Genomic DNA, 23,561 nt, shown 5'->3' with positions numbered 1-23,561 from the left:
CTTGTCCTGGGGGAGGAGGATGGGAAGGAGAAAGTATGATTTATATGCCCCTCAATTTTATAAATCTCAAATGTCATTCTTGTTTTTTGGTTTCCAGTAATTTTGTCTATCTAGTCTCTCCTTGTAACTCCAGCCCTCTGTTCTAGGTGATATCTGATGAATCCCCTCTGCTCCCCTATTGCTATCATGTCCTTTCTAATGTATGATGTCTAGAACAGTAAACTATACTCCAGGTGCAGTCTAACCAATATTTTCCACAGATGTAACATTTCCTAATTCTAGGCTTCATAGCCTATCTGCTGGTATTGGCATTTCAGGGAGCTATGGCTTTGCAAACCAAGAGCATTGTCTACTCCACAGTGTACCAGATTTTGACTTCACAAAGTGCTTCATCTTTCAGTTGTCTGGAAACTCCACCTATTCTACATTCTAGCTGCTTATGCCCTGATGTATCCTTGGATGACCACCTTGATTATCTGACTCCACTAATTTTCATGCTACTTGCAAATTTGTGAATTGGATCACCTACATTCTCATCCAATTACAAAGATCCCTGCACTAATACCTATGGTACACATCACAATTTTCCCATCCACCTCTGTCATTTTTGATCCAGCTTGCTTGCATATCTTGGAGTCTTTGTGCCTAACATTCAGATCACCTATCAGGTGGGACCATATGGAATGACTATTGCTTTGCCTTCATCAGTCCCATTTTTCCAAATGAATACAAATCCAGTCCATCAGAAATTTCAACTATTACTCAATGTAAGGCCCACTATCTTGTAGTTTCCAAGCTCATCTTTTCTATCTTTTTTTTTGAAGGTGGGAGCATGAGCTATACATTAGTCTTGTGGTACCTCATTTGTGGACAACAGATAAAAGAATCTATCAAAGCCTCAGCAGAATCCTCCCTTTGCAGTGTGAGATGGACACTCTCAGGCCCTGGGATTTATCTGCCTTAATGTTCATCAATATTTCTAATGCTTCCCTGAGAAAGGATACTATCCTTCTAACTCTCAGGCTTCCTAAATCCTCCCAACTGATGAATGCTGATGTGGTGTATTTGTTTAGTACTCACATATCCCCTGACTTCACACATAAATTACTCCTTTGTTCCTAAGGACACCTACATCTTCCTTGCCTACCCTCGTGCAACTTCTTTGCTATAGAAAAAGTTCAGTACATCTCTACTTTAAATTTGTGATTTAGTACAGATGTTTGAGGGGGGTGGAGGGGGGGGAAACATTTCCGGATTCTAAGCAATTTTTATTAAAAGGTAACAACTTTGCAATTGATTCTCTCTAGTTTCCACATGGCCCATGTATTTCCATTGCTTCAATATTTTCAATCTGGGTACTTGTTTTTGGATATAACATGGCTTATTCTTGTTTTAGCAGAACATCCAATTTTTGGCCCTGATTTTTCATCTATTAATGCGATGGAAATTGGTCTATAGCCCTTTTTGCTACTAAGTTCAATTGCATTTGAACTGCTACACCACCTTTAGGTTGTTGAATTTGACAACAGCTAACCTGGATGAATGGTTACATGCAGAACTGTAATTTCTGTCTGTGGCACCAAGTGCAAGGAAAATTTAGGGTATGAATTGCTGAGGTCTGACTTAAATTTGCCTTGTAAACTTCCCAAATGCTATCACTTGTGGAATTCAGTCATAGAGTTCTACAGCATGGAAACTGGCCTTTTGGGTAAATTAGTTGACTGCCTTTCTTGGTTAGAAATGGAATTGAATCTTTTTTAAAAATTCATCGATGTTGGCTGTCCTAGGGTCCTTTTTACCTTTTTCCTTTTCTAAAGTGACAGACAATTCGATAATGAGGCATAGGTTGAGAATATGGGCTCGATTTAGATTTGTTTTTTGGAATTCATAAGTTTTCTCTTGCTAATTATAGCTAATCATCTTTTTATACCTTTGTCAGATACAGGTTTTAAGGGATGGTGTACATTAGGTATTAAAAATTTTAAAGATCTTTTTTATTCAAGATAATTTTGCTTATTTTGAACTAATTGATGCTAAAATTTAAGTTACCCAGATATTTACAAGTCAGACATATTATTCCATGAAAGCTCTCTCGTTTTCCATGATTTCTGAAACAAACCTTCTTGATTTACTTTTTGACTTTCGTTTTTCTCATAGAGGCTCAATTTCAAATATTTATAATCATATGATGGACGAGAATTGCTTCACTAGTTAAGATCAAGAGTGTTTGGGGATATGACTTGGATTTGTCACTTACAGATGAAGACTGGGACATTGTTCTGAATGAATTCACTCCTGAAGTGGATGAAGATCTTTTAGAGTGTGTTTTTAAACAGCATATACTCTGCAAACAATAATAAGAGAGCCATTTGAAGAGAGCTATGATAGTGAATGGTCCAAACACATTGAACTGAACATAGACACTTCTACATTAGAGGAAGAGACCTATTAATAAAACACAATCTGATACTATATATCAATCATATGACAGTTTAATATTATTATCAACAGATTAAATTGCCAAAACATAGTAGCTGCTTGCAAGCACAAATATACTATGTATCGAAGAAAATCAACAAATATAGAGGTTTTAAGTCTGAAATAAAAAAGAGAAAATGTTGGAAAAATTCAGGGCAGCTGTGGAAAGAGAAACTGTTGACATTGTGTTTTTGATCCTTTATCAGATTTGTCATGTTTGGAAATGGATATTCAACTTTAATACATTTGAAAAGGCTCCTAACTTGGATGTGGATTTTGTTTGTAAGTTCATTCTGGGAACTTTGAAGCCCACATTAACATTCAGAAAACTTTGAAAACAGTAAACATGCAAATAAAGGTCATGGATGTATGTTAAACTCAAGGTTTTAGAAAGAGCTTAGACCCATTTCCTACAATCTCAAAGCTCAGACAGAATAGGAACATCATGGCATGCTTGCTAGTTCAGCTACAGCAGAAGGAGGAAGTTTCACTAACATGTCTGACAAGGACTACTCATTTCTGTAGTGACTACATTACAACTTTGACAGACAAACAATTTTACCATCCCAGGGTTTTAATGCAGAATTGGCAACTGCAAACACTCTCAATAAATCCAACCAGACCTATGAAATTACAGTCCAATCAGACAAATGGATATTCAAAAAATTCTGGGCATAAATAAATCTTCTGTATGGGGTGAAATCACTCTCAAAGAACTTCCAAGATAGTGTGAGGTGCTGCCCTACCTGCCACAGGAAGATATGATTTGAGCAGGTATTCAACAATACTGTGTTTTCTCCAGACATTGTTTATTTGTGTCTATAGATGTTTTCCCAAGGAAATAAGTGTCAGAAATGGCATATACTCTAATGCCAGAAGTGTTAACCGAGTGGTCAAACTGACAAGCCCCCAACATATCTTGCAACAATAATACTCCACAAGTCACTGAAACAGGGCACACAGTGAAAGGAGAAACAAGAAACATTCTGCCTCTTTTCAGTAGCATTTCCCTTCATCACCTTTGTGCCTCCCACACTTTACCAACCTCGAACATGCTGAACACAGGAAGCTAAGCAGTGACCTTGCAGAAGTTCACAATATCATCACAGGATAGACAGTTTTCCAGAATAGATCATTCTAGAACTAGAGGGCACTGGTTTAAAGTGAGAGGGGACAAATTAATAGGGACATTAGGGCAGCTTTATCACTCAGAAGGTGGAATGAGCTGGTGGAGAAAACTATAGTAGCCAATACAATTTCCATATTCAAAAGACATTTGAACATTTCTATATGGGCAGGTTGGGTTCAGGAGGATATGGACCAAATGCAGGTAAATAGGATTTGGCCAGAATGCCAACTCGTTTATCATGGACTTGCTGGATTCCCCTCACTACTGCCACTTGGCACTGCTTAGTCTTGCCAAATGGGCACCAGCAAAATTGAGAGGTGTACATGTGGGCATGATCAGGAAGGATGGTGATTGGACTAGGAGTGTCCACAGCATCCCACTTATCATGTGCCTGCCTCATCCCACTCCATCAATCAAATGGGCACTGGTTCCTCCTATGTATTACTGATCATGGGTGTTTGGTTAGCCCTCTTCCCTTAAGTGCCTTGCACACTGGTCTCGTGATACCCCTCTTCTCATTTACACCCTCCCTCACCCACATCCTTCTTCATCCACCCCATTCACCTATACCTCTGTCACCCACACCCTCCCTCATTCTTCCTCTCACCTGTATTCTCCTCACCTATGCCTCCTTCACCCACATCTCCTCACCTACACCCCCTCACCCATCTCTTCCCCGCTCTCCCTCACCCACACCCCTTACCCATACCCTCCCTCACACACACCCCTCAGCTATACCCTATCATTCATACACCCTTAGCTACACCCTCTCCTACTCTTTCACCCACACTTTCCCTCATCCCTCACCACACTCCCTAACCCATACACTCCCTCTCCCACATGCCTTCCTTCACCCCTCACCTACACCCTCGTTCACCCACAACCTCTCACCCATACCCTTTCTTACCCACTTTCATCCATACTCTCCCTCATCCACATAGGTTCACCCATACCTTCACTCCATCCCACCCTATCTCACCCCAAAGGCTCAACCATACCCTCCCTCACCCACACCCTTCTTCACCAACATCCTTCACCGACACCCTTCAAAGTGAGGGAGAGTGTGGGTGCGATGGAGAATGGAGTATGTGTGGGAGCATGTGAGAAAGGGTGTGTGAGTGAATTATAGAAAAGTGAGGAATTGGATAGTGTTAATGTTCAAAGAGAACAACATATGCTTGTCTACAAGCCACTGAAGGCTGACATGCAGGCACATCAAGTGAAATGGTATGTTTGTCTTTACAATGAGTAAAAAGCTTTATTATAATTATATTGGACCTTACCTGAGAAGGGATGTATTTCCCATAGAGGATGGGCTGATGATTCACTAGGCTGTTTCCAGGGATAGTGGATGGAAGAATGAGTAGATGATGTTCTCTCGAGTTTGGAAGAATGAGAGGCAATCTCATTGAAACAGACATATATTTTAAAGGAGAGATGCAAAGAAGTTTCCCCTGGCTGAGGAGTTCAGGACCAGGTAGCAGTTTCAGAATGAGGGATAGTTTATTTAAGATTAGATAAGGAAAAAAATCTACATTCAGAGGGTGTGGGTAAGGCCGTGTGAACTTTTGACTTCTTAATCCTGAAAAGATGTGAAGGATTCATTTTGCATTTTTTCAAAACATGGATTTCTGGATATTAAGGGAATAAAAGGATGTGTGATTTTGCTGTAAATTGGTGTTTTCATGGAATATCTGACACTAGGGCTTGATGAATAGTAAACCAGACGAAGGGTTGGATGACCCATTCTTGCTCCTATTTTTTTTTTGTGACTTTTTTTGTTGATTGCACCATGAACCATATCAATAACAATATACAGAGACATTTCCTTTCCCCCTCCCCTTCAACAACAAATAAATAATAAAAATACACAAAGCAAACAGGAAACAGAAAAAGAAAGTCGTATCGTCCACATTTCCATATTTAAGTCTTATCGTGCTTGTATTCATATCACTTTAAGAGATGGAGGTCCGAAATCGGAGGTTTCTAACATATTTTATGTATGGTTCCCAAATTTGTTCAAATAAAGTATATTTGTCTTTTAGATTGTAAGTAATTTTTTTCTAATAGAATACACTTGTTCATTTCTGTATGCCATTGTTGCATTTTTAGGCTTGCTTTCATTTTCCAAGTTGTCATTATACACCTTTCTGCTGCTGCAAGCGCTATCATAATAAATCTTTTTTGGGCTCTGTCTAATTTTAGGCCTAGATTTTTGACTCTTATATTATTTAACAGAAACATTTCTGGATCATTTGGTATGTTTTTTGTAATTCTGTTTAATATTAAGTTTAAATCTTCGCAGAAAGTTTTCACTTTTGTACATGTCCAAATTGCATGTAATGTTGTTCCAGTCTCTTGTTTACAGCGGAAGCATCTATTCGATATTGTTGGGTTCCACTCTTTTAATTTCTGAGGAGTGATATATAGTCTATGTAGTCAGTTATATTGTATCATACGTAACCTAGTATTTATTGTGTTCCTCATAGTTCCTGCACATAACTCCTCCGTGTTTCATTCTTTATTCTTATATTTAAATCTTTTTCCTAACTTTGTTTAGGTTTATACCTTGTGTCATCCTCGTCCTTGTGTTGCAATTTGTTGTCATTTTTTATACTATCACTGTGTCTGTGATTAAGTATTCATAGCTGCTACTCTCTAGTAGTCTCAAGCTATTTCCCAATTTATCTTTTAAGTAAGTTTTCAACTTGTAGTATACAAATATTGTACCGTGCGTTATTCTGTATTTGTCTTTTAATTGCTCAAATGTTAATAAATTATTTCCCAAAAAGCAGTCTTCTATTTTCTTAATTCCTTTTCTAGCCCATTCCTTAAAAAATAAATTATCTATTGTAAAAGGGATTAATGAGCTTTGTGTCAATAACATTTTTGGTATTTTATAATTTATCTTTTTTCATTCCAGGTGTGTTCACTTCCATATTTTAAATATATGATGTAGTACTGGTGAATTGTTGTATTGCACCAGCTTCTCGTCCCATTTATAAAGTAAATGTTCCGGGACCATTTCTCCTGATTTATCTAATTCTATCCTAATCCAGTCTGGTTTTTTTCCCATCTGATAAAAATCTGATAAATATCTTAAATGTGCTGCCCTGTAATAATTTTTGAAATTTGATAACTGCAGCCCTTCTTGTTTGTACCTCCATGTTAATTTTTCCAATGCTACTCTTGATTTTTTACCCTTCCATAAAAACTTTCTTATTAATTCATTTAATCTTATAAAAAATTCCTTTGTCAAGGAAATTGGTAATGTTTTGAACAAATATTGTATCCGTGGAAATACATTCATCTTAATGCAGTTAACTCTCCCTATTAAAGTTAACGGCAGCTTTGTCCATGTCTCTCAATCTTCCTGTATTTTTCTTAGTGGTTGATAGTTTAATTTATACAAATGGTTTAGGTTATTATCTATCCTGATACCAAGGTAACGTATCGCCTGTGTTTGCCATTTAAAAGGGAATTCTTTTTTACATTCTGTATAATCAAATTTGTTAATTTGCATCACTTTACTTTTATTAATATTAACCTTGTATCATGATATCTCTCCATATTCTTTCAGTTTCATATATAGCCTTTTTATTGATTTATCTGGATCTGCTAAATATACTATGACATCATCCGCCAAAGGCTAATTTTAAATTCTTTCTCTTTTATTTTTATTCTTTTTATCGTAGGTTCCTTCCTTATCAGCTCCACCAATGGTTCTATAGCTAGGCAAACAGGGAAGGGGACAATGGGCATCCCGGTCTAGTTGACCTGCTCAATTTAAAGTGATCTGACACATATCCATTTACTACTACCTTTGCTAAAGGTCCATTGTACAGTATTCTAATCTAATTGATAATTTTTTCTTGTAATTTAAATTTCTGTAGCACTTTAAATAAATAGTTCCATTCTATCCTGTCGAAAACTTTCTCTGCATCTAGAGTAACTGCCACTATTGGTGTTTTATTCATTTATGCTGCATGGATTAAATTAATAAATTTACAGACATAATCTGCTGCTCTTCTTTTTTTTAACAAATCCAGTTTGATCCTGCTTTACCAATTTCAGTACACAGTCAGTCAGTCTATTCACTAGTAGTTTTGATATTAATTTGTAATCTGCATTTAGTAAGGATACTGGTCTATTTGATGCTGGTGACAGTGGGTCCTTTCCCATTTTTGGAATTACTGTAATTATTGCTGTTTTACATGATTCAGGTAGATTCTGGGTCTCTTCCACCTGTTTCATCACTTCTAGAAGGGGCAGGGTTAATAAGTTCTTAAATACTTTATAAAACTCTGTAGGGTATCCATCATCACCTGTTGTTTTATTATTTGATAGTTTCATTAATATATCATGTATTTCTTCATTTTAAAGGGTTTTATCAATTTATTTTGGTCTTTTAATTGCAGTTGTGGTAGTTCAATACTTGATAAAAACTCATCAATTTTATCGCTCTTCCCTGTATTTTCAGTTTGATACAATTGTTTGTAGAATTTTTTTTTTTAAATTCCATTAATTTCTAATGGGTTGTATGAGATCTGTTTATCTTCTTTTCTTATCGCTAAAATGGTTCTTTTTGCTTGTTATGTTTTAAGTTCCCAGGCCAATATTTGTGGGGTTTCTCTCCTAATTCATAATCTTTGCTTTGTGTTCATAATATTTTTCTCCACTTTGTATGTTTGCAATGTTTCATATTTTAATTTTTTTTATCTGCCAATTCTCTATTTTTCTCTATATCTTCCCTTCTCAATAATTCTTTCTCTATAGTTACTATCTCTTTTTCTAATTGTTCTACTTCCCGGTTATATTCTTTTTTAATCTTAGTTGTATTGCTAATTATTTATCCTCTAATAAAGGCCTTCATTGCATCCCATAATATAAATTTATCTTTTACTGACTGTGTTTATCTCAAAATATGTTTTAATTTGTTGTTCAATATATTCCCAAAAATCTTGCCTTTTTAACAATATAGGGTTTAGCCTCCATCTATATGTTTTTGGTGAAATATCCTCCAATTTGATTGTTAATAACAAGGGTGAGTGATCAGATAAAAGTTTTACCTTTCTATTTGGTCTTTCAAACTCTACCCTGAATCTGCACCGTCAACAAGGACATGTCTATCCTTGAATAGGTTTTATGTCTATTTGAATAATATGAATAATCTCTTTCTTTTGGGTGTTGTTTTCTCCATATATCAATTATTTTCTTATCATGCATTGATTTTAGCATAAATTAAGTTGCTTTATTTTTTATTGTCTTCCTGGTTTTATCTATAACTGGGTCAAGGTTAAAATTAAAATCCCCCCCCCAGTAAGATGTGCTCCTGTGTATCCACTATCTTTAGAAAGATGTCCAGCATAAATTGCTGATCATTTTCTTTAGGTGCATAAATGTTTAGCAAATTCCAGAATTCTGAATAAATCTGGCACTTTATCATTACATATCTAACTGCTGGGTCTGTTATTACTTCCTTTATCTTAATTGGCAAATTCTTGTTAACTCGTATAGCTACTGCTATGGCTTTTGAGTTGTATGTTGAGGCTACTACATGACCTACCCAGTCTCTCTTCAATTTACTATGTTCTATCTCAGTTAAGTATAAATCTTTTTTTTTTTGGCTTGGCTTCGCGGACGAAGATTTATGGAGGGGGTAAAAGTCCACGTCAGCTGCAGGCTCGTTTGTGGCTGACAAGTTCGATGCGGGACAGGCAGACACGGTTGCAGCGGCTGCAGGGGAAAATTGGTTGGTTGGGGTTGGATGTTGGGTTTTTCCTCCTTTGCCTTTTGTCAGTGAGGTGGGCTCTGCGGTCTTCTTCAAAGGAGGTTGCTGCCCGCCAAACTGTGAGGCGCCAAGATGCACGGTTTGAGGCGATATCAGCCCACTGGCGGTGGTCAATGTGGCAGGCACCAAGAGATTTCTTTAGGCAGTCCTTGTACCTTTTCTTTGGTGCACCTCTGTCACGGTGGCCAGTGGAGAGCTCGCCATATAACATAATCTTGGGAAGGCGATGGTCCTCCATTCTGGAGACGTGACCCACCCAGCGCAGCTGGATCTTCAGCAGCGTGGACTCGATGCTGTCGACCTCTGCCATCTCGAGTACTTCGACATTAGGGATGAAAGCGCTCCAATGGATGTTGAGGATGGAGCGGAGACAACGCTGGTGGAAGCGTGCTAGGAGCCGTAGGTGATGCCGGTAGAGGACCCATGATTCGGAGCCCAACAGGAGTGTGGGTATGACAACGGCTCTGTATACGCTTATCTTTGTGAGGTATTTCAGTTGGTTGTTTTTCCAGACTCTTTTGTGTAGTCTTCCAAAGGCGCTATTTGCCTTGGCGAGTCTGTTGTCTATCTCATTGTCGATCCTTGCATCTGATGAAATGGTGCAGCCGAGATAGGTAAACTGGTTGACCGTTTTGAGTTTTGTGTGCCCGATGGAGATGTGGGGGGGCTGGTAGTCATGGTGGGGAGCTGGCTGATGGAGGACCTCAGTTTTCTTCAGGCTGACTTCCAGGCCAAACACTTTGGCAGTTTCCGCAAAGCAGGACGTCAAGCGCTGAAGAGCTGGCTCTGAATGGGCAACTAAAGCGGCATCGTCTGCAAAGAGTAGTTCACGGACAAGTTTCTCTTGTGTCTTGGTGTGAGCTTGCAGGTGCCTCAGATTGAAGAGACTGCCATCCGTGCGGTACCGGATGTAAACAGCGTCTTCATTGTTGGGGTCTTTCATGGCTTGGTTCAGCATCATGCTGAAGAAGATTGAAAAGAGGGTTGGTGCGAGAAGACAGCCTTGCTTCACGCCATTGTTAATGGAGAAGGGTTCAGAGAGCTCATCAGCGACAAGATCTCCATCCTCAACCGATGGTCAGAACACTTCCAATCTCTTTTCAGTGCCAACCGCTCAGTCCAAGATTCCGCCCTGCTCCAGCTCCCTCAACAGCCCCTAAGGCTAGAGCTGGATGAGGTCCTCACCCAGGATGAGACATATAAGGCAATCGAACAACTGAAAAGTGGCAAAGCAGCAGGTATGGATGGAATCCCCCCCAGAGGTCTGGAAGGCTGGTGGTAAAACTCTGCATGCCAAACTGCATGAGTTTTTCAAGCTTTGTTGGGACCAAGGAAAACTGCCTCAGGACCTTCGTGATGCCACCATCATCACCCTGTACAAAAACAAAGGCGAGAAATCAGACTGCTCAAACTACAGGGGAATCACGCTGCTCTCCATTGCAGGCAAAATCTTCGCTAGGATTCTACTAAATAGAATAATACCTAGTGTCGCCGAGAATATTCTCCCAGAATCACAGTGCGGCTTTCGCGCAAACAGAGGAACTACTGACATGGTCTTTGCCCTCAGACAGCTCCAAGAAAAGTGCAGAGAACAAAGGACTCTACATCACCTTTGTTGACCTCACCAAAGCCTTCGACACCGTGAGCAGGAAAGGGCTTTGGCAAATACTAGAGCGCATCGGATGTCCCCCAAAGTTCCTCAACATGATTATCCAACTGCACGAAAATCAACAAGGTCGGGTCAGATACAGCAATAAGTATAAATGCTACCTTGTATAAATGCTACATCTATTCTCTCTTTTTTAAGTAGTGCCAGTAACCCTTTTCTTTTAATTTGGTTGTGAATTCCATTAAATATTGATGGTCATATAATTCAATGTACTCATCTTATTCATCCGTTTTCAGCTCTCTCTCACCACCTCAACCCCTCCATCTCCCTTTTTTCAGAATCACTCTTTAAATTATTCTTACTCTACTATATATGACGATACAACTAACAAACAAAAAAAAAACCACAGAAACCCCAACAAAAACAAAATATACTCATTAAAAAAAATTAATCCCCCCTGTATTGAGTTGTCTTTGGCTCCTTCCAAGACAACCACAACTCCCTTTTCCACTTGGGTTATGATATTGACCGCAAGCATCAACAGATTTCGCAGTGGTAGATCTTCCCCCTTCCCCGGCCCTCCCCCAGAGAAACACTATACGTTATTCTAAAAATATAACAAATCTTTTTCTTTTTTCCCTTTCCTTTTCAACCTTAAATATCTGTATTCAAATGATCAACTTTCCAACTTATTTCTATACATTATTTTAACAGTCTTTTTAATACTCCTCTTCTCATTGTCTGTTTGGCAATCATTCTTCAAAGCGATGAGCTTTTTCTGGATCTGAAAACAGTTTATTCTGCTCACCAGGGATGGATACCTTTAGCACTGCTGGATGTCACAGCACAAAGTTGTAAACTTTTTTCCATAGTACTGCTTTTGCCAAGTTGAACATCTTGCGTTTTTTAAAAAATTGATGACCGGGTAGAAAAATATTTTTTTTCCCGTTGTATTCCAGTGGTTCTTTATTTTTCTTCACTCTTTTATTTGCCAGCTCCAATATTTTCTCTCTCCTTGTGTATCTGACTTCAACTACAGTCGTGGTTGGATCATTTTTTATTCTGCAGATCAGCTTACTTTTACTCACCACTACTACTGAAATGCAATTCAGGAGTCAGTGATAAAAAGTTCTCCCCCAACAGCTACAATACATTCTCTTTTATCCAGATCCGTAGCATCCTGCATAATATTACGCCAATCACAAAAGACGACATCTTATCAATACCCAATAGTAAGCTTGTCACATATACAAAGTATCTCTAAGTTAATACTAATTAGTGCACGTACAGATTAACAGATGCTCTATTGTTCTCAAGATGCTGCCATGACCTTCACCGCTTTCAGGCACATCTTGTTCAATTTTTGCTGATTTGTTCTTCCTCTTGTCTCACCACCATGCTGCAAAGCCTGACCTAACTACACTTGCACTAGCCCAGCTCTTCCTTCTTCACCTTTGTTTTTTACTTTTTTTTTCACTTTCTCCTTGGAGGGCTGGTTTTTCCTGACCAGCCACTACTCCATCATGTGACTTCCCCCTCCTATTTTTGTTCTTGTGTTGGGTCATTTCTTAGGGCAGTAAGGTAGTTAATAGTTAATCGCATAGTCATGATGAAAACAATTGTAAAAGGTTGGTCTGGAGAGCAAAGTTTGACCCTAATTCCTGGTTTCATTTGCTATACAATGGACTCTAGTGGAAAATGCAATAAATATCGAACTGGTTTAATTTGTAATGCTTTCAATGTTCATCTGTGTGTTGAAACCCTTTGTCTCTGTTGTTCAGGAAAGAACAAGTGAAACTGTATTGCAGCAAGAAACAGGAAGGCTAAACACCATCAAAATAATCCACATAAGGGAAATGAACTTTTGTATATTAATTAAGACAACAAATTCAACCAAAAACTGGAGACATGAGGAAAGTTATGATGTGATGTTGATTGAAAGCCATAGTGGCATGACAAGGAAGTCACCATCATCTGTACAAGTTTTATAACAATCTCCAACATTAGAAAAAGAAATGAGGCTCTCTAAGGAGGTATCTCTAGATAAAACAGTTGCAATATTTTAGATTTTATCATGCATTATCCTTTTCAGTATTATCAATAAAAAATGCAAGAATTATCAAGATTTTTTAATCACAGTTTTTACTGGTCATAGACAGTACCTTAAGCCAACATCTATATTTAGAATGTTTACTTCCTCTGGTCCAAGTAAGTTCCTCTTTCAGCTGGTAACATTAATTTTTCTTCACTTGGGAACCTGTTGTCAGCAGGTGTACATGATTCAACTTCTCAGCTTTAATTGCATATCTCAAGGTAAGTCAATGTGTTCAGTGTAAAGTGATATTCAAGTAATAAATGAATGAGAATCAAAGAGAAAAAAATGCTTTAATTTCCTCTCAACTGTTCTGAATTTAATTGTTGAAATTTAAAACACTTATTTGTTATTCCATATTTCTATTATGGATGGAGTCCCAAAATTTGGATCTGGAGAGAATATTAGTGATAAATGTCCAAGTTTGGATAGTGTAAGGTAAAAACATCATGAGATGGGACTGGAGAAGGAGTCACCCAGTACTAAGGAGTAACAGAATGCAGATGTGACCTTGTACACTCAAGATAAGCTTTGCACTAACAAGAATGATGTGCAGCAGACTAACAGAGAAGGATAGCAACAGTTTATTCATTGGACAATGTCATGGTACTAAGTACGTATCCTGAGGTATAAAAAAAACACCACTTGCTGATAACGGCAGAATGCGCCTTCTCCAACTAACACTGTTAGTTGCAAGTGTTACAATCTGGCAATAAAGAACAAAGAACCTTGATTTCGACTGGTGTTTCACTCACTCATTCATGAACAAAGCAGACCTAACAATTTGGTGACCCTGACGTGATGGGTGAGTGGACACTGGACGACGGTTTCTGTTTTTCTTGACAATCATCTCAGCCGGCTGATAAAAAGGTCCAGAGAAGCCTGTTTTAACAAAATTCTCTCTTTTAAAATCTTTATGATTGTCAGTAAGAACTGGAGATCGGACGATCGGAGATTAGACGACCATAATTGAAGGTCGTCACCTGTCAGGATTGTAACACGTAAGTAGTTACAGATAAAAGAAAAGTCCTTAAGGTGTTTGAGTGACATTTGACTTCGCCGACAAACTACTAGAGTTTAAAAAGTCTTTATTGTGTCGTTGCAAAGTCCAATAGAGTGAGAAGGTGGTCTATGAACAATTGGGGACCTGAGTTTTCTGCCCTAAACTGGTTATTAAGAGGAGAAATCTCCCACGTGAAGGTTGGGCTTTGAAAGAAAACGAAGGTTCAGGCTTATTGGTCTCAATTGTATATAAAGACTCACTTATAAATGTCCGGTAGGTATGATAATGTTTGTACACTTGAAAACTTAAGAATTTATTTCCCCAATTCGCTGTGGTGGAATACCACAGCGGACATTAGAGACCTTGAGACGACAAAAAGAGTACTCAGGGACGCCTGCCTGGTGAACAAGGACGACGACGAAAGGCTCCAAAAGCTGTGTCCGGATCAGGTAGGAGATATCAAAGAAAAAGTTGACAGAATCTTAAGAGACACCCGGTTTATTCGAAGTATTTTTGATAAGTTAAATGAGGGTATTCCCAGCATCACCAAGGAGATAAAGTTACGTAAATTCATAGATTGGTACAGGGAAACTGGACAAAAATATAGCCCAAAAAATTTGGTTTCCTCGTTGTAATTTAACTTTCAGACCTCTTTGGGAAAACAGAGAGTGGAAGACGAGCAATCAGAGTATATAGGACAGTCTGAGGTCCACCGGAGGACCAGACTTAGAGACTGTTTCACTAAAAAATTTTTTTCATCCGGCCTGCAAAGAGACATTTTTAAAAGCGATTTTCATTAACATAGATCCCCTAAACGGACAAGAACCTAAATTAAAAGAGGCATTAGGAAGCGACCCTGCAGCAATGGCTGCACAATTGTCTGCTAAGACCTTTGACCAAGTTATTAGGGAAATTAATCAGGAGTTAGGGAAGCGAAATACCAGTAATGTGGCATTGGAGAAACAAAAAATTCTCCGAAAATGTGTAGATCGCTGGAGGAAGATGGGGTGGTTACCCGGGAGCGCTGAGATGTTCCTGACAGGTGAGGGAAACAAAATTCTAAAGCGTAGGGTCTTAGATAAGCTGGAAGAAACAAAACACAGAAGGGAAAGGAAAAGTGCCTGTTTCCAGTTTCCAGCCACAAAGTGTCCGGGTTTGCTCTCTCCCTCCCTCCTTTCACCCTCCCCCCTCTCCCCCTCTCTCTCTTCTCCCCCCCCCCTCTCTCACCCACTCCCCCTCCCAATCCCAATCTGTGGCGGTGCTGCCCTGAAATCCCCAGGTGGGGCAGGGCAGAGAAATACAATTTGGTTTTAATTTTGTGCCCGCAATTCCAGCTCCACATCAAATGGGATCCTGTTTTATCCTCTCTCCCTCCCTCTTTCCCGCACCCCTACCATTGTGGGATCAGGGCAGACATTGTGGGCTGACGTGTAGCTCACTCGAGGTGGGAGGGAAGGAAGGAGTGATGGTTCCCAGTGGTTGGAGACACAATCTGATCCAGACCAGTGATCACAGGATGAGAACCTTTTAAAGATGTAACCATGAAACGAAAGTGTTAATCTGAAGACTTTTCTCCCAGTGGGGCCAGTGCAAGGCATTTTCTCTCTCTATCTCTCGTGCTCTGTGTATCTGCCTCTCTATCTCTTTCTCTCGCTATGCTCTCTCTCTCTCTCTCTCTCTCTCTCTCTCATAGTCTCTGGATGTATGTGATGTCATGTATGTACTCTGACAATAAATCATTTATAAGTGAGTCTTATACAATTATACAAACGGGACATAGAAAGGAAAATCTTTAATCGAGAGTCTGCACAAAAAAAGATGAGAGACAAGGAGATGCAGTACCGCAATGTCCTAGCTATATTCGAAGAATTTGGTCTCCCTGATAACCCACCTATTATGGCCCCTGTAGAAATAGCTTGTAGACCCCCGCCCTATGCATATGTGGAGTCACAAGGTACCCCTGACACCCCAGACGGGACCCAGGAGTCACGTCCCTTATATCCAGATATTGAAACACTGGGACATGACAGGAACATCGGGAATAGGGACACGTCAGACAAGGTACAGGCCCCTTTACTAAAAATAGAAGGGGGAGTAATAGATGTCGAGACCCCCGCGGGATCCAAGAAAATAGAAAAAGACTTAGAGACGCAGAAAAGGAACATGAAAAAGGTTCAGGATAATGTTAAAAACTTAAACAAAGATATGAATGTGCTGGGACAGATCAGTAAGGAACAAAAATAATTAATGGTAGGTGTATTGAAAGAAATGGAAAAGATAACTCCAACACTGTCAGCAGAACTCCAAGCTGGAGGAACAGTAATAGGAATAAAGGATGAAAAGTGTAGTACAGATGAGGAAACGAGATACGACCCACCATGGGAGGGAAGTAGCATAAAAGAACTCAGGAGGGAGAAGAGTAGACATGCCCGCCTGGACATAGTTAGGACGAAAGAGAAAGACGTGAAACCACTAGACTCTAACCGAAAAAATTATCTTAGAGACGAACGTGAACGATATACCTTTGACTCTGAGACATCAGAACCTGACGGGGACAGTGACAGTAGTGACGAAGAGATGTCTGAACAGGGTGGAATAAATAGATGTATTCCAAGAGTAAAAAAGGAACAGAAATCCCCAAAATTGAGACATCAATGCCCATTGCTGATCACGGGGCGGGGAAATCAAAAATATGTACCCTGGTCACGAATGGACTTAGAGAGTCTAATGAAAAAACTTCCTCCATTGAGTAATGGGGCTGGTCCATGGATCTCTTGTTTTGAGCGAGAAACCTGTCAAGAACAATTAGCACTCGCAGATGTCAGAACTATCATGATAAAAATGAAGGCAGAAGGGGCCCTGAAGCAAATAGAAAGAATCCTTAGAAGCAGTAAATTGGGGGATGGCAGAGTGATCAACAAGTCCAGGCACCCCAGTGTGATGACGATATTAGGGAAGGTGCTGAATTTGATTATTGACGGGGCCCTGGAGAATCAAAAATCACGCCTCCCTGGGAGCCACCGAAAATTTGGGGGACGGTAAATGGAGAAAAAAATTGAATTTATGATTGACACAGGGGCAGCGGTTACGACCGTGATTAAACAGCCCCCAGGGAGCACATATTCGGGCAAAACATTATCTACAATAGGATTCTCCGGGATAAGGGAAACACAGCCCTATACAGATAACATCGACATGACATTTGGACGACAAAGGGTTAGAGCACCTGTCCTGGTTGTGCCAAGTTGCCCCATTAATTTATTGGCAAGGGACATTCTTACTAAACTGGGAATAACCATACAATGTTCTGAGAAGGGCCTTCGGTTAACATACCCAGGGGACACAATAGAAAGGGAAGGACAGTTTATAGTAATGACTCCAGCCAATGCTTCAGAAGACTCTGTGGAGGTTATTATTTTCTGGAGTCGACTACTGTATGATGAACCAGGCCCGGGGTTGATTAAACAGTTTTTGAGTGGAGGGCCAGTATTCCTCAGTATGGGGATTACCAATATCCACTGGATCCTATGCATGTAACATTAAACTATACCATCCACCCGGACCAGGAGTATGAGGAGAGGTGGGACTCTCTAAAAGAAGGGAAGACAGAAATGATACATTGTCCATTTATCTTTGTGGGTAAGGAGGGAATAGCTGCTATGGTTGTCATGACAGAAGAACAAATGGAGTGGTTCTGCTTAGGAGTAGAAAGTGTGCCACATGTAACCTTGGGAATTGCCAAAGATCACCACGCCCGACAGTTGGGTCTGATGGTGAAGGAAGCGATGGGGTGTGAATACAGGCAGACAGAAATCCTGGGATATTCCACCTCGGAGGGAGGGAAATTTATCAGACTGAATATTGAAGCATGGGACCGGGTAGTGAATGAGAAAGTAGAAAGGAGAAAATATTGATCACGGGGACTCAGACAAATATCTTTCTGATCTGAGTCCACAAATGTGGACAATGCCGAGACCCCTATGGGCATTCCTGTTGATGGGTTGCCAAACAAGTCAACAGAGTAGTTCGGATCCATGCGGGGCCAAAGTTATTCTGAAGATAGATAAAGACAAGGATAGCACCTTCCAGTTCGATCTATGCTGCACTTCTATCTCTAATAACACAGGGCCAGATGGGTCACTCACTAAGGGGCTGACAAAACTTAAGGCATTGGCGAAGGAATTAAAAGCCCAATCTGGAGTCTCTAACCCTGTTTTGTCCTGGTTACATGGAGTGTTTGGGAAATGGGGCACAATGTTGGGACAACTTTTCCTAGGATTGTTCATTTCTGTATCCATTTTTATCACTTGTGGCTGTTGTTGTATTCCATGCATTCGAATGCTGGTCACGAGGACCATTGAGAGAGCCTTTGCCAACCGCGATGATCTGCCTCCGAAATATCAAGCTCTACAAGCTACAGAGCGGGACTATCTCACTTCAAAGGAGGCGTCAAAAAAATGCTGAGATCGATCTGGAGTCGGATGAAGAATGCGTCAGGGAGGAGATGTTATAAAATAGACTGTAGCACGAATGTTAACTTTTATCTTAACTAATTACTAATGCTTAGAAGGGATAGCTAGTTATTTGCTTGGGGGCAAACGGGGAGAAAACTTGTAAACGGGCAATGGGATCGGGGAAACGGATGCGGGGTATACGCTAAAGAGGGTTGGGGGGAGCCCTCGCCCACTAGCCGAACAACCCCGTGAACAGAACCCGTATAGAGCTTGGCAATAGTAGGCGAACTAATATAACGTGGTGGTAGCGTAGTCAGGGCAAGATTGTCCTCTAAAGAGGACAAAGGAGGGATTGTAAGGTTAAAACATCATGAGATGGGACCGGAGAAGGAGTCACCCAGTACTAAGGAGTAACAGAATGCAGATGTGACCTTGTACACTCAAGATAAGCTTTGCACTAACAAGAATGATGTGCAGCAGACTAAGAGAAGGATAGCAACAGTTTATTCATTGGACAATGTAATGGTATGATCATTTACTAAGTACGTATCCTGAGGTGTAAAAAAACACCACTTGCTGATAACGGCAGAATGCGCCTTTTCCAACTAACACTGTTAGTTGCAAGTGTTACAATCCGGCAATAAAGAACAAAGAACCTTGATTTCGACTGGTGTTTGACTCACTCATTCATGAACAAAGCAGACCTAACAATAGTTAGGTGGTACTTGTCCACTGCATGGCTGTACAACTCTATAATTTTACCTTAGTACAGATAGTTGCTGTTCTATGAGATAATGCAATTGGATTGCAAAAAAGTGACTCTAGAACAAGGGAGAGCCGCTGTACTCCTCCATATCCTCTAATGATCCTCTCAGAATCCGAGGATGACGTGGGCTGATATCAGGAAAGTGAATCTAAGGGAAGCACTATCAGAGTAGGCAGCTGAATACTGAAAACCTGAGCCAAACAATTGGCCACTATTTTGAAAGGTATCTTCAACACCTCACTCAGGCAGGGCACGGCATCTGCCCGTTTCAAACAGGCTCAATCGTATCTGTGCCCAAGAAGAGTGTGGTAATCTGCCTAAATGAGTACCAACCAGTGGCACTCACATCCACAATGATGAAGTTGTTTTGAGAGGAAGGCGTTGAAGTATATCAGCTCCTTTTTGAGCAGCTACATGGATCCATTCCAATTTGCCTACCTCACCAACAGGTCTACAACAGATGCCATTCACTGGCTCTACACAAAACCCTGGAATACCTGGACAGTAAAGATAAATATATCAAGGTGCTCTTTACTGACTACAGTTCGGCATTCAACATCATCATTCCCTCAAAACTAATCAGCAAATTCCAAGACCTGGGTCTCAATATCCTGCTGTGTAATTTGATCCTGGATTTCCTCACCTCTGAACCACTCTCAGTCAGGACTGGTAAGTACATCTCCTCAACAATCTCCATCAGTACCAGAGCACCACAGGGCTGTGTTTTTAGCCCCCTGCTCTACTTTACATCTATGACTGTGTGGCTCAGTATGAAAGCAACACCATTTACAAATTTGCTGACAATACCACCATAATAGGCTGTATAAAAAGGGGTGATGCGACAGCAGACAGGAAGGGGATTGAAAACTTGGCTGAATACTGTACTAACAACCTCACACTCAATGTCATCAAGACCAAGACGTTGATTGTGGACTTTAAGAAAGAGGTGTATAATCCAGTGATCATTGGGGGGATTGTATTGGGAAGGGTTGTGGCTGTCATATGACACCACTGCCCCTTACCTAGTCAGAGGACACACCAGCTGCCAATCAAGGCTTGGTTCCACCTCACCCATTAGTGCACACCTTGCTGTTGGACCCATGTAAATTACCTGGACTGCACTCTCATGCCTTGGGCTATTGGCTGTTGTAATTGGATTAACCCTCCTGGTACCAAGCCATTGTACTCCTGTAAATGATCTGGGCTAGAGCTTCCAGCACTACAAAAGTGCCACACACTCTTTATTCTCTCTCTTTGACAGCTTGGGACCACCCTGCTTCACTCTGGGCCTAAAAATGTGAAAGGAATAAATTTTCTGTATAGAGCAAAATTATGCAGGAATTGCTCTTCTCTGGTTAAAATGATTTATCAAGCACAAGGGACCACATTTATTTTGAAGTTGAACTCCTTTCCCTTTGTATTTTTTAACCCAAGTTGTTACATCAGCAATATTAGCTTTTCTCCCAAATGTAGGGACTACCTACACCTTCCGCATTTGTTATGACCCCAGAGGACCCCAAAAACCAGCAGCAATAGAAATTCACCAAGACAATGGATACTTAAACAGAAATGTTTAAAATTTTCTTCATAAGATCTTTTTTTTTAAACTTTATTTAAAAATTTTTATGAATAAAATAAAAATTACATTTAAAGAAATAATAAAAAATAAGATAATAAAAATTAGAATACTACATCATTAAACTACACAAATTAACCCCCCCAATAATTATAACACAACATTAATCATCTAATTTAAAATTAGTCCAACCCTCCCCCCAAAATAAAGAGTGAAGAATTAATTAACAATGTTGTAAATAAAATAGAAAAAACCCCACTTACAAAAAAAAGGATAAAACTTAACAACAACAAAAATTACTAACAACAAAAAAAATATCAATACTAAAATAATACCCTTAAAAATATATTTAAATCAAACATAATACATGTATTTAACAAATGAAATCCACTTTAAAACTAAGTTCAAATATTAAAATCATATATCAACCACATATCTGTTATACAACAAATCATAATTAATAATACATAAATATAGAATTTCCATTAATACCAAGTTTCCTTTATAATTAATCGAGAGAACAAAAACATCCCTTAGAAAAACAATCAGATAAACTTTTTATTCCCTTCCCCTCCCCTTATATAAAAAAGAAAAAAAAAAAGAAAAAAAGTTCAAACTCTTATAAAATTCTCCATATTCTTCATTTATAACATCTTCAAAATTCTCTAACGAAATTAACTTAATTTTATTAAACTCTTCTCCCTCAATGTATTTGTACTTGATTTTCTTCTTTTTCTTCTTATCACCTTTCCCCTCATCTTCCTCTTCATCTAATTCAACATCCTCAATTTTTGACTTATTATCTTCTGTGACATCATCCTCTTAAAAAAGAGAGAAAAAAGAGAAACCCCCCCCCCAAAAAAGAGAAAAAAAAGGAGAGAAAAAAACCCTCCTAATTCCCTCTCAATTACAATCAGAAAACAAAAAGAGTTAAAAAAAATATTTATTTAAAAAAATAATTTAAAAAACCTTCACTTCTTAACCCAAAAATTAAAAAGAAAAAAAAACAGGTCGGAGGTCACGACTACCTCCTCCTGTTTAAACCGCCCAAAGCGGTAACTCCCCCAAAATATTGGGTGTGAGATAACTCACAGGTAGCTGATAACTTCTGGAAACTAGTGCCCACCCAGTTCCCTCTCCCAACTCCCATTTCATTAAACTATCATCATTATTTTAACTATTTAAACTCTTCTCAAAAAAAAGATAAAAGATTTATTTTTTTAAATCAACGTTACCACTTCGGTCACCATTGCTTCCATTTCTTTTAAAAATTTGGATCCCACCTTACATCTCTACTCTCTTTGGAGACCTCAAAGGACTACATCGTTCCTGAAACTGCATGATTGGTAGAGACTGAGCAAAGTCCATAACCTCTTTAGGATTATCAAAGAACTTTGGCTGATTTCCATCCTGAAAAATCTTCAGTATCGCAGAATACCTGAATGTTGCCTTATGTCTTTTTTCCCACAGCCGTTCTTTCACAGAATTAAATTTGCGTCGTTGAAACATAATTTCTTGACTCAAATCTTGATAGAAGAAAACAGGATTATTCTGAACCTTCAAAGGAGATCTATTTTGCTGGGCATTTCTAATAGCCGTACGTAAAATTGTCTCTCTGTCACAATAGTTTAAACAACGGATCAGAACAGGTCTTGGATTCTGTCCTGAAAAAGATTCTCTTCTTAAAACTCTATGAGCACGTTCCAGTATTAAACCTTCAGGGAATTTATCCTGTCCTAACACTTGTGGAATCCATTCAGTAAAAAATTTTCTTGGATCTGGTCCTTCTATGCCTTCTGGCAAACCAACAATTTTCACGTTGTTCTGTCTAGATTGATTCTCCAAATAATCAAACTTTTTTGCTAAATTTTCATTTTAGATCTGCAATGTTTCAATTATTCTATTTTCATCTTGCAGTTGATCCTGTACATCGACTAAACCTTGATCACACATTTCAAATCTTTCAATGGTTTCAAGCTTAAAAGCTCCATTAATGGCTTCCGCCATCACATTAATCTTGGAAATAAATGGGTTCACAAAATTAGCTAAGTGACTCAATACAGAATATATCTTATCTTCAAGATCCTTAACAAACATTTCAACAGAAGTAGATTCAGGCATAATGGGGTCTTGCTGTTCCTTAGAGACCACGGGATCTTCTGTCTCTTCCCTTAATTTAGTATCTTTTCTAGCAGTTTGACTTTGTATAAAAATCCCTCTCAAAGTCCCCCCAGCAATGCCAGGAGACTGAAGATCAGGGTTATCTTTAAGACAAATCTCTTTAATCATCTTCACTGAATCAATGTCTGGAAAAACCGTTGTAATTGAAGATGCATTTTGCAGCGCCACCACTGTAGCAGTCGAATGACAGCTCTTTAACTCTCCAGCTGGTGGCGCCCCAGCTGATTCAACTGTCAAAGTCTCAGTAACAGCACTCACAGTGGCCGTTGTGTGAAATACTGGCACCCGGCCAGCTCTTTGTTCTGAAAGCTGCTGAGTGCGACCTTCAAAGAGCCTTACCAGTATAAAACGGAGTTTCAATGCCGAATTCTGTACGTCTTCTTCTGGATCCATTCTAGGCTGAGTCCTGGCTTCTTGTAAACAAGTAGGCTCAGATAATTTTGGAAAATGTAGTTTTTTAACAGTCTGTCGATGTTTTCTTT

At 39.3% G+C, this 23,561-nt stretch overlaps 2 protein-coding genes across 4 annotated transcripts in view; one reads left to right on the top strand and one right to left on the bottom strand.

The window, feature by feature from the left end:
* The window catches only part of kbtbd2 (kelch repeat and BTB (POZ) domain containing 2), a 66,705-nt gene extending 54,595 nt beyond the window's left edge, over positions 1–12,110 (bottom strand). The window contains exons 1-2 of the mRNA XM_069921074.1: positions 11,816–12,110; positions 2,258–2,344 (exon numbers count right to left, since the gene is read on the bottom strand). The gene's annotated coding sequence lies outside the window, so the exon portion shown is untranslated. The remainder of the gene's footprint in view (positions 1–2,257; positions 2,345–11,815) is intronic.
* Positions 12,111–13,243: 1,133 nt separating this feature from the next.
* LOC138755308 (uncharacterized) lies at positions 13,244–19,217 on the top strand. 3 transcript variants are annotated; one of them, XM_069921070.1, is made up of 3 exons: positions 13,469–13,904; positions 14,027–14,100; positions 14,451–19,217. In XM_069921070.1, exon 3 carries the CDS (start codon positions 16,350–16,352, stop codon positions 17,142–17,144), a length of 795 nt encoding a protein of 264 aa, XP_069777171.1. In that variant the 5' UTR covers positions 13,469–13,904; positions 14,027–14,100; positions 14,451–16,349; the 3' UTR covers positions 17,145–19,217. The 3 variants fall into 3 exon arrangements, with proteins under 3 accessions (XP_069777172.1, XP_069777171.1, XP_069777170.1); XM_069921071.1 differs by lacking the exons at positions 13,469–13,904; positions 14,027–14,100 and adding an exon at positions 13,244–13,320; XM_069921069.1 differs by having other exon boundaries at positions 13,469–14,100.
* Positions 19,218–23,561: the final 4,344 nt, after the last annotated feature.

This window comes from Narcine bancroftii, chromosome 2 (assembly GCF_036971445.1).
Source record: "Narcine bancroftii isolate sNarBan1 chromosome 2, sNarBan1.hap1, whole genome shotgun sequence".
NCBI lineage: Eukaryota > Metazoa > Chordata > Chondrichthyes > Torpediniformes > Narcinidae > Narcine > Narcine bancroftii.
This window is presented reverse-complemented; position numbering and strand designations above follow the sequence as displayed.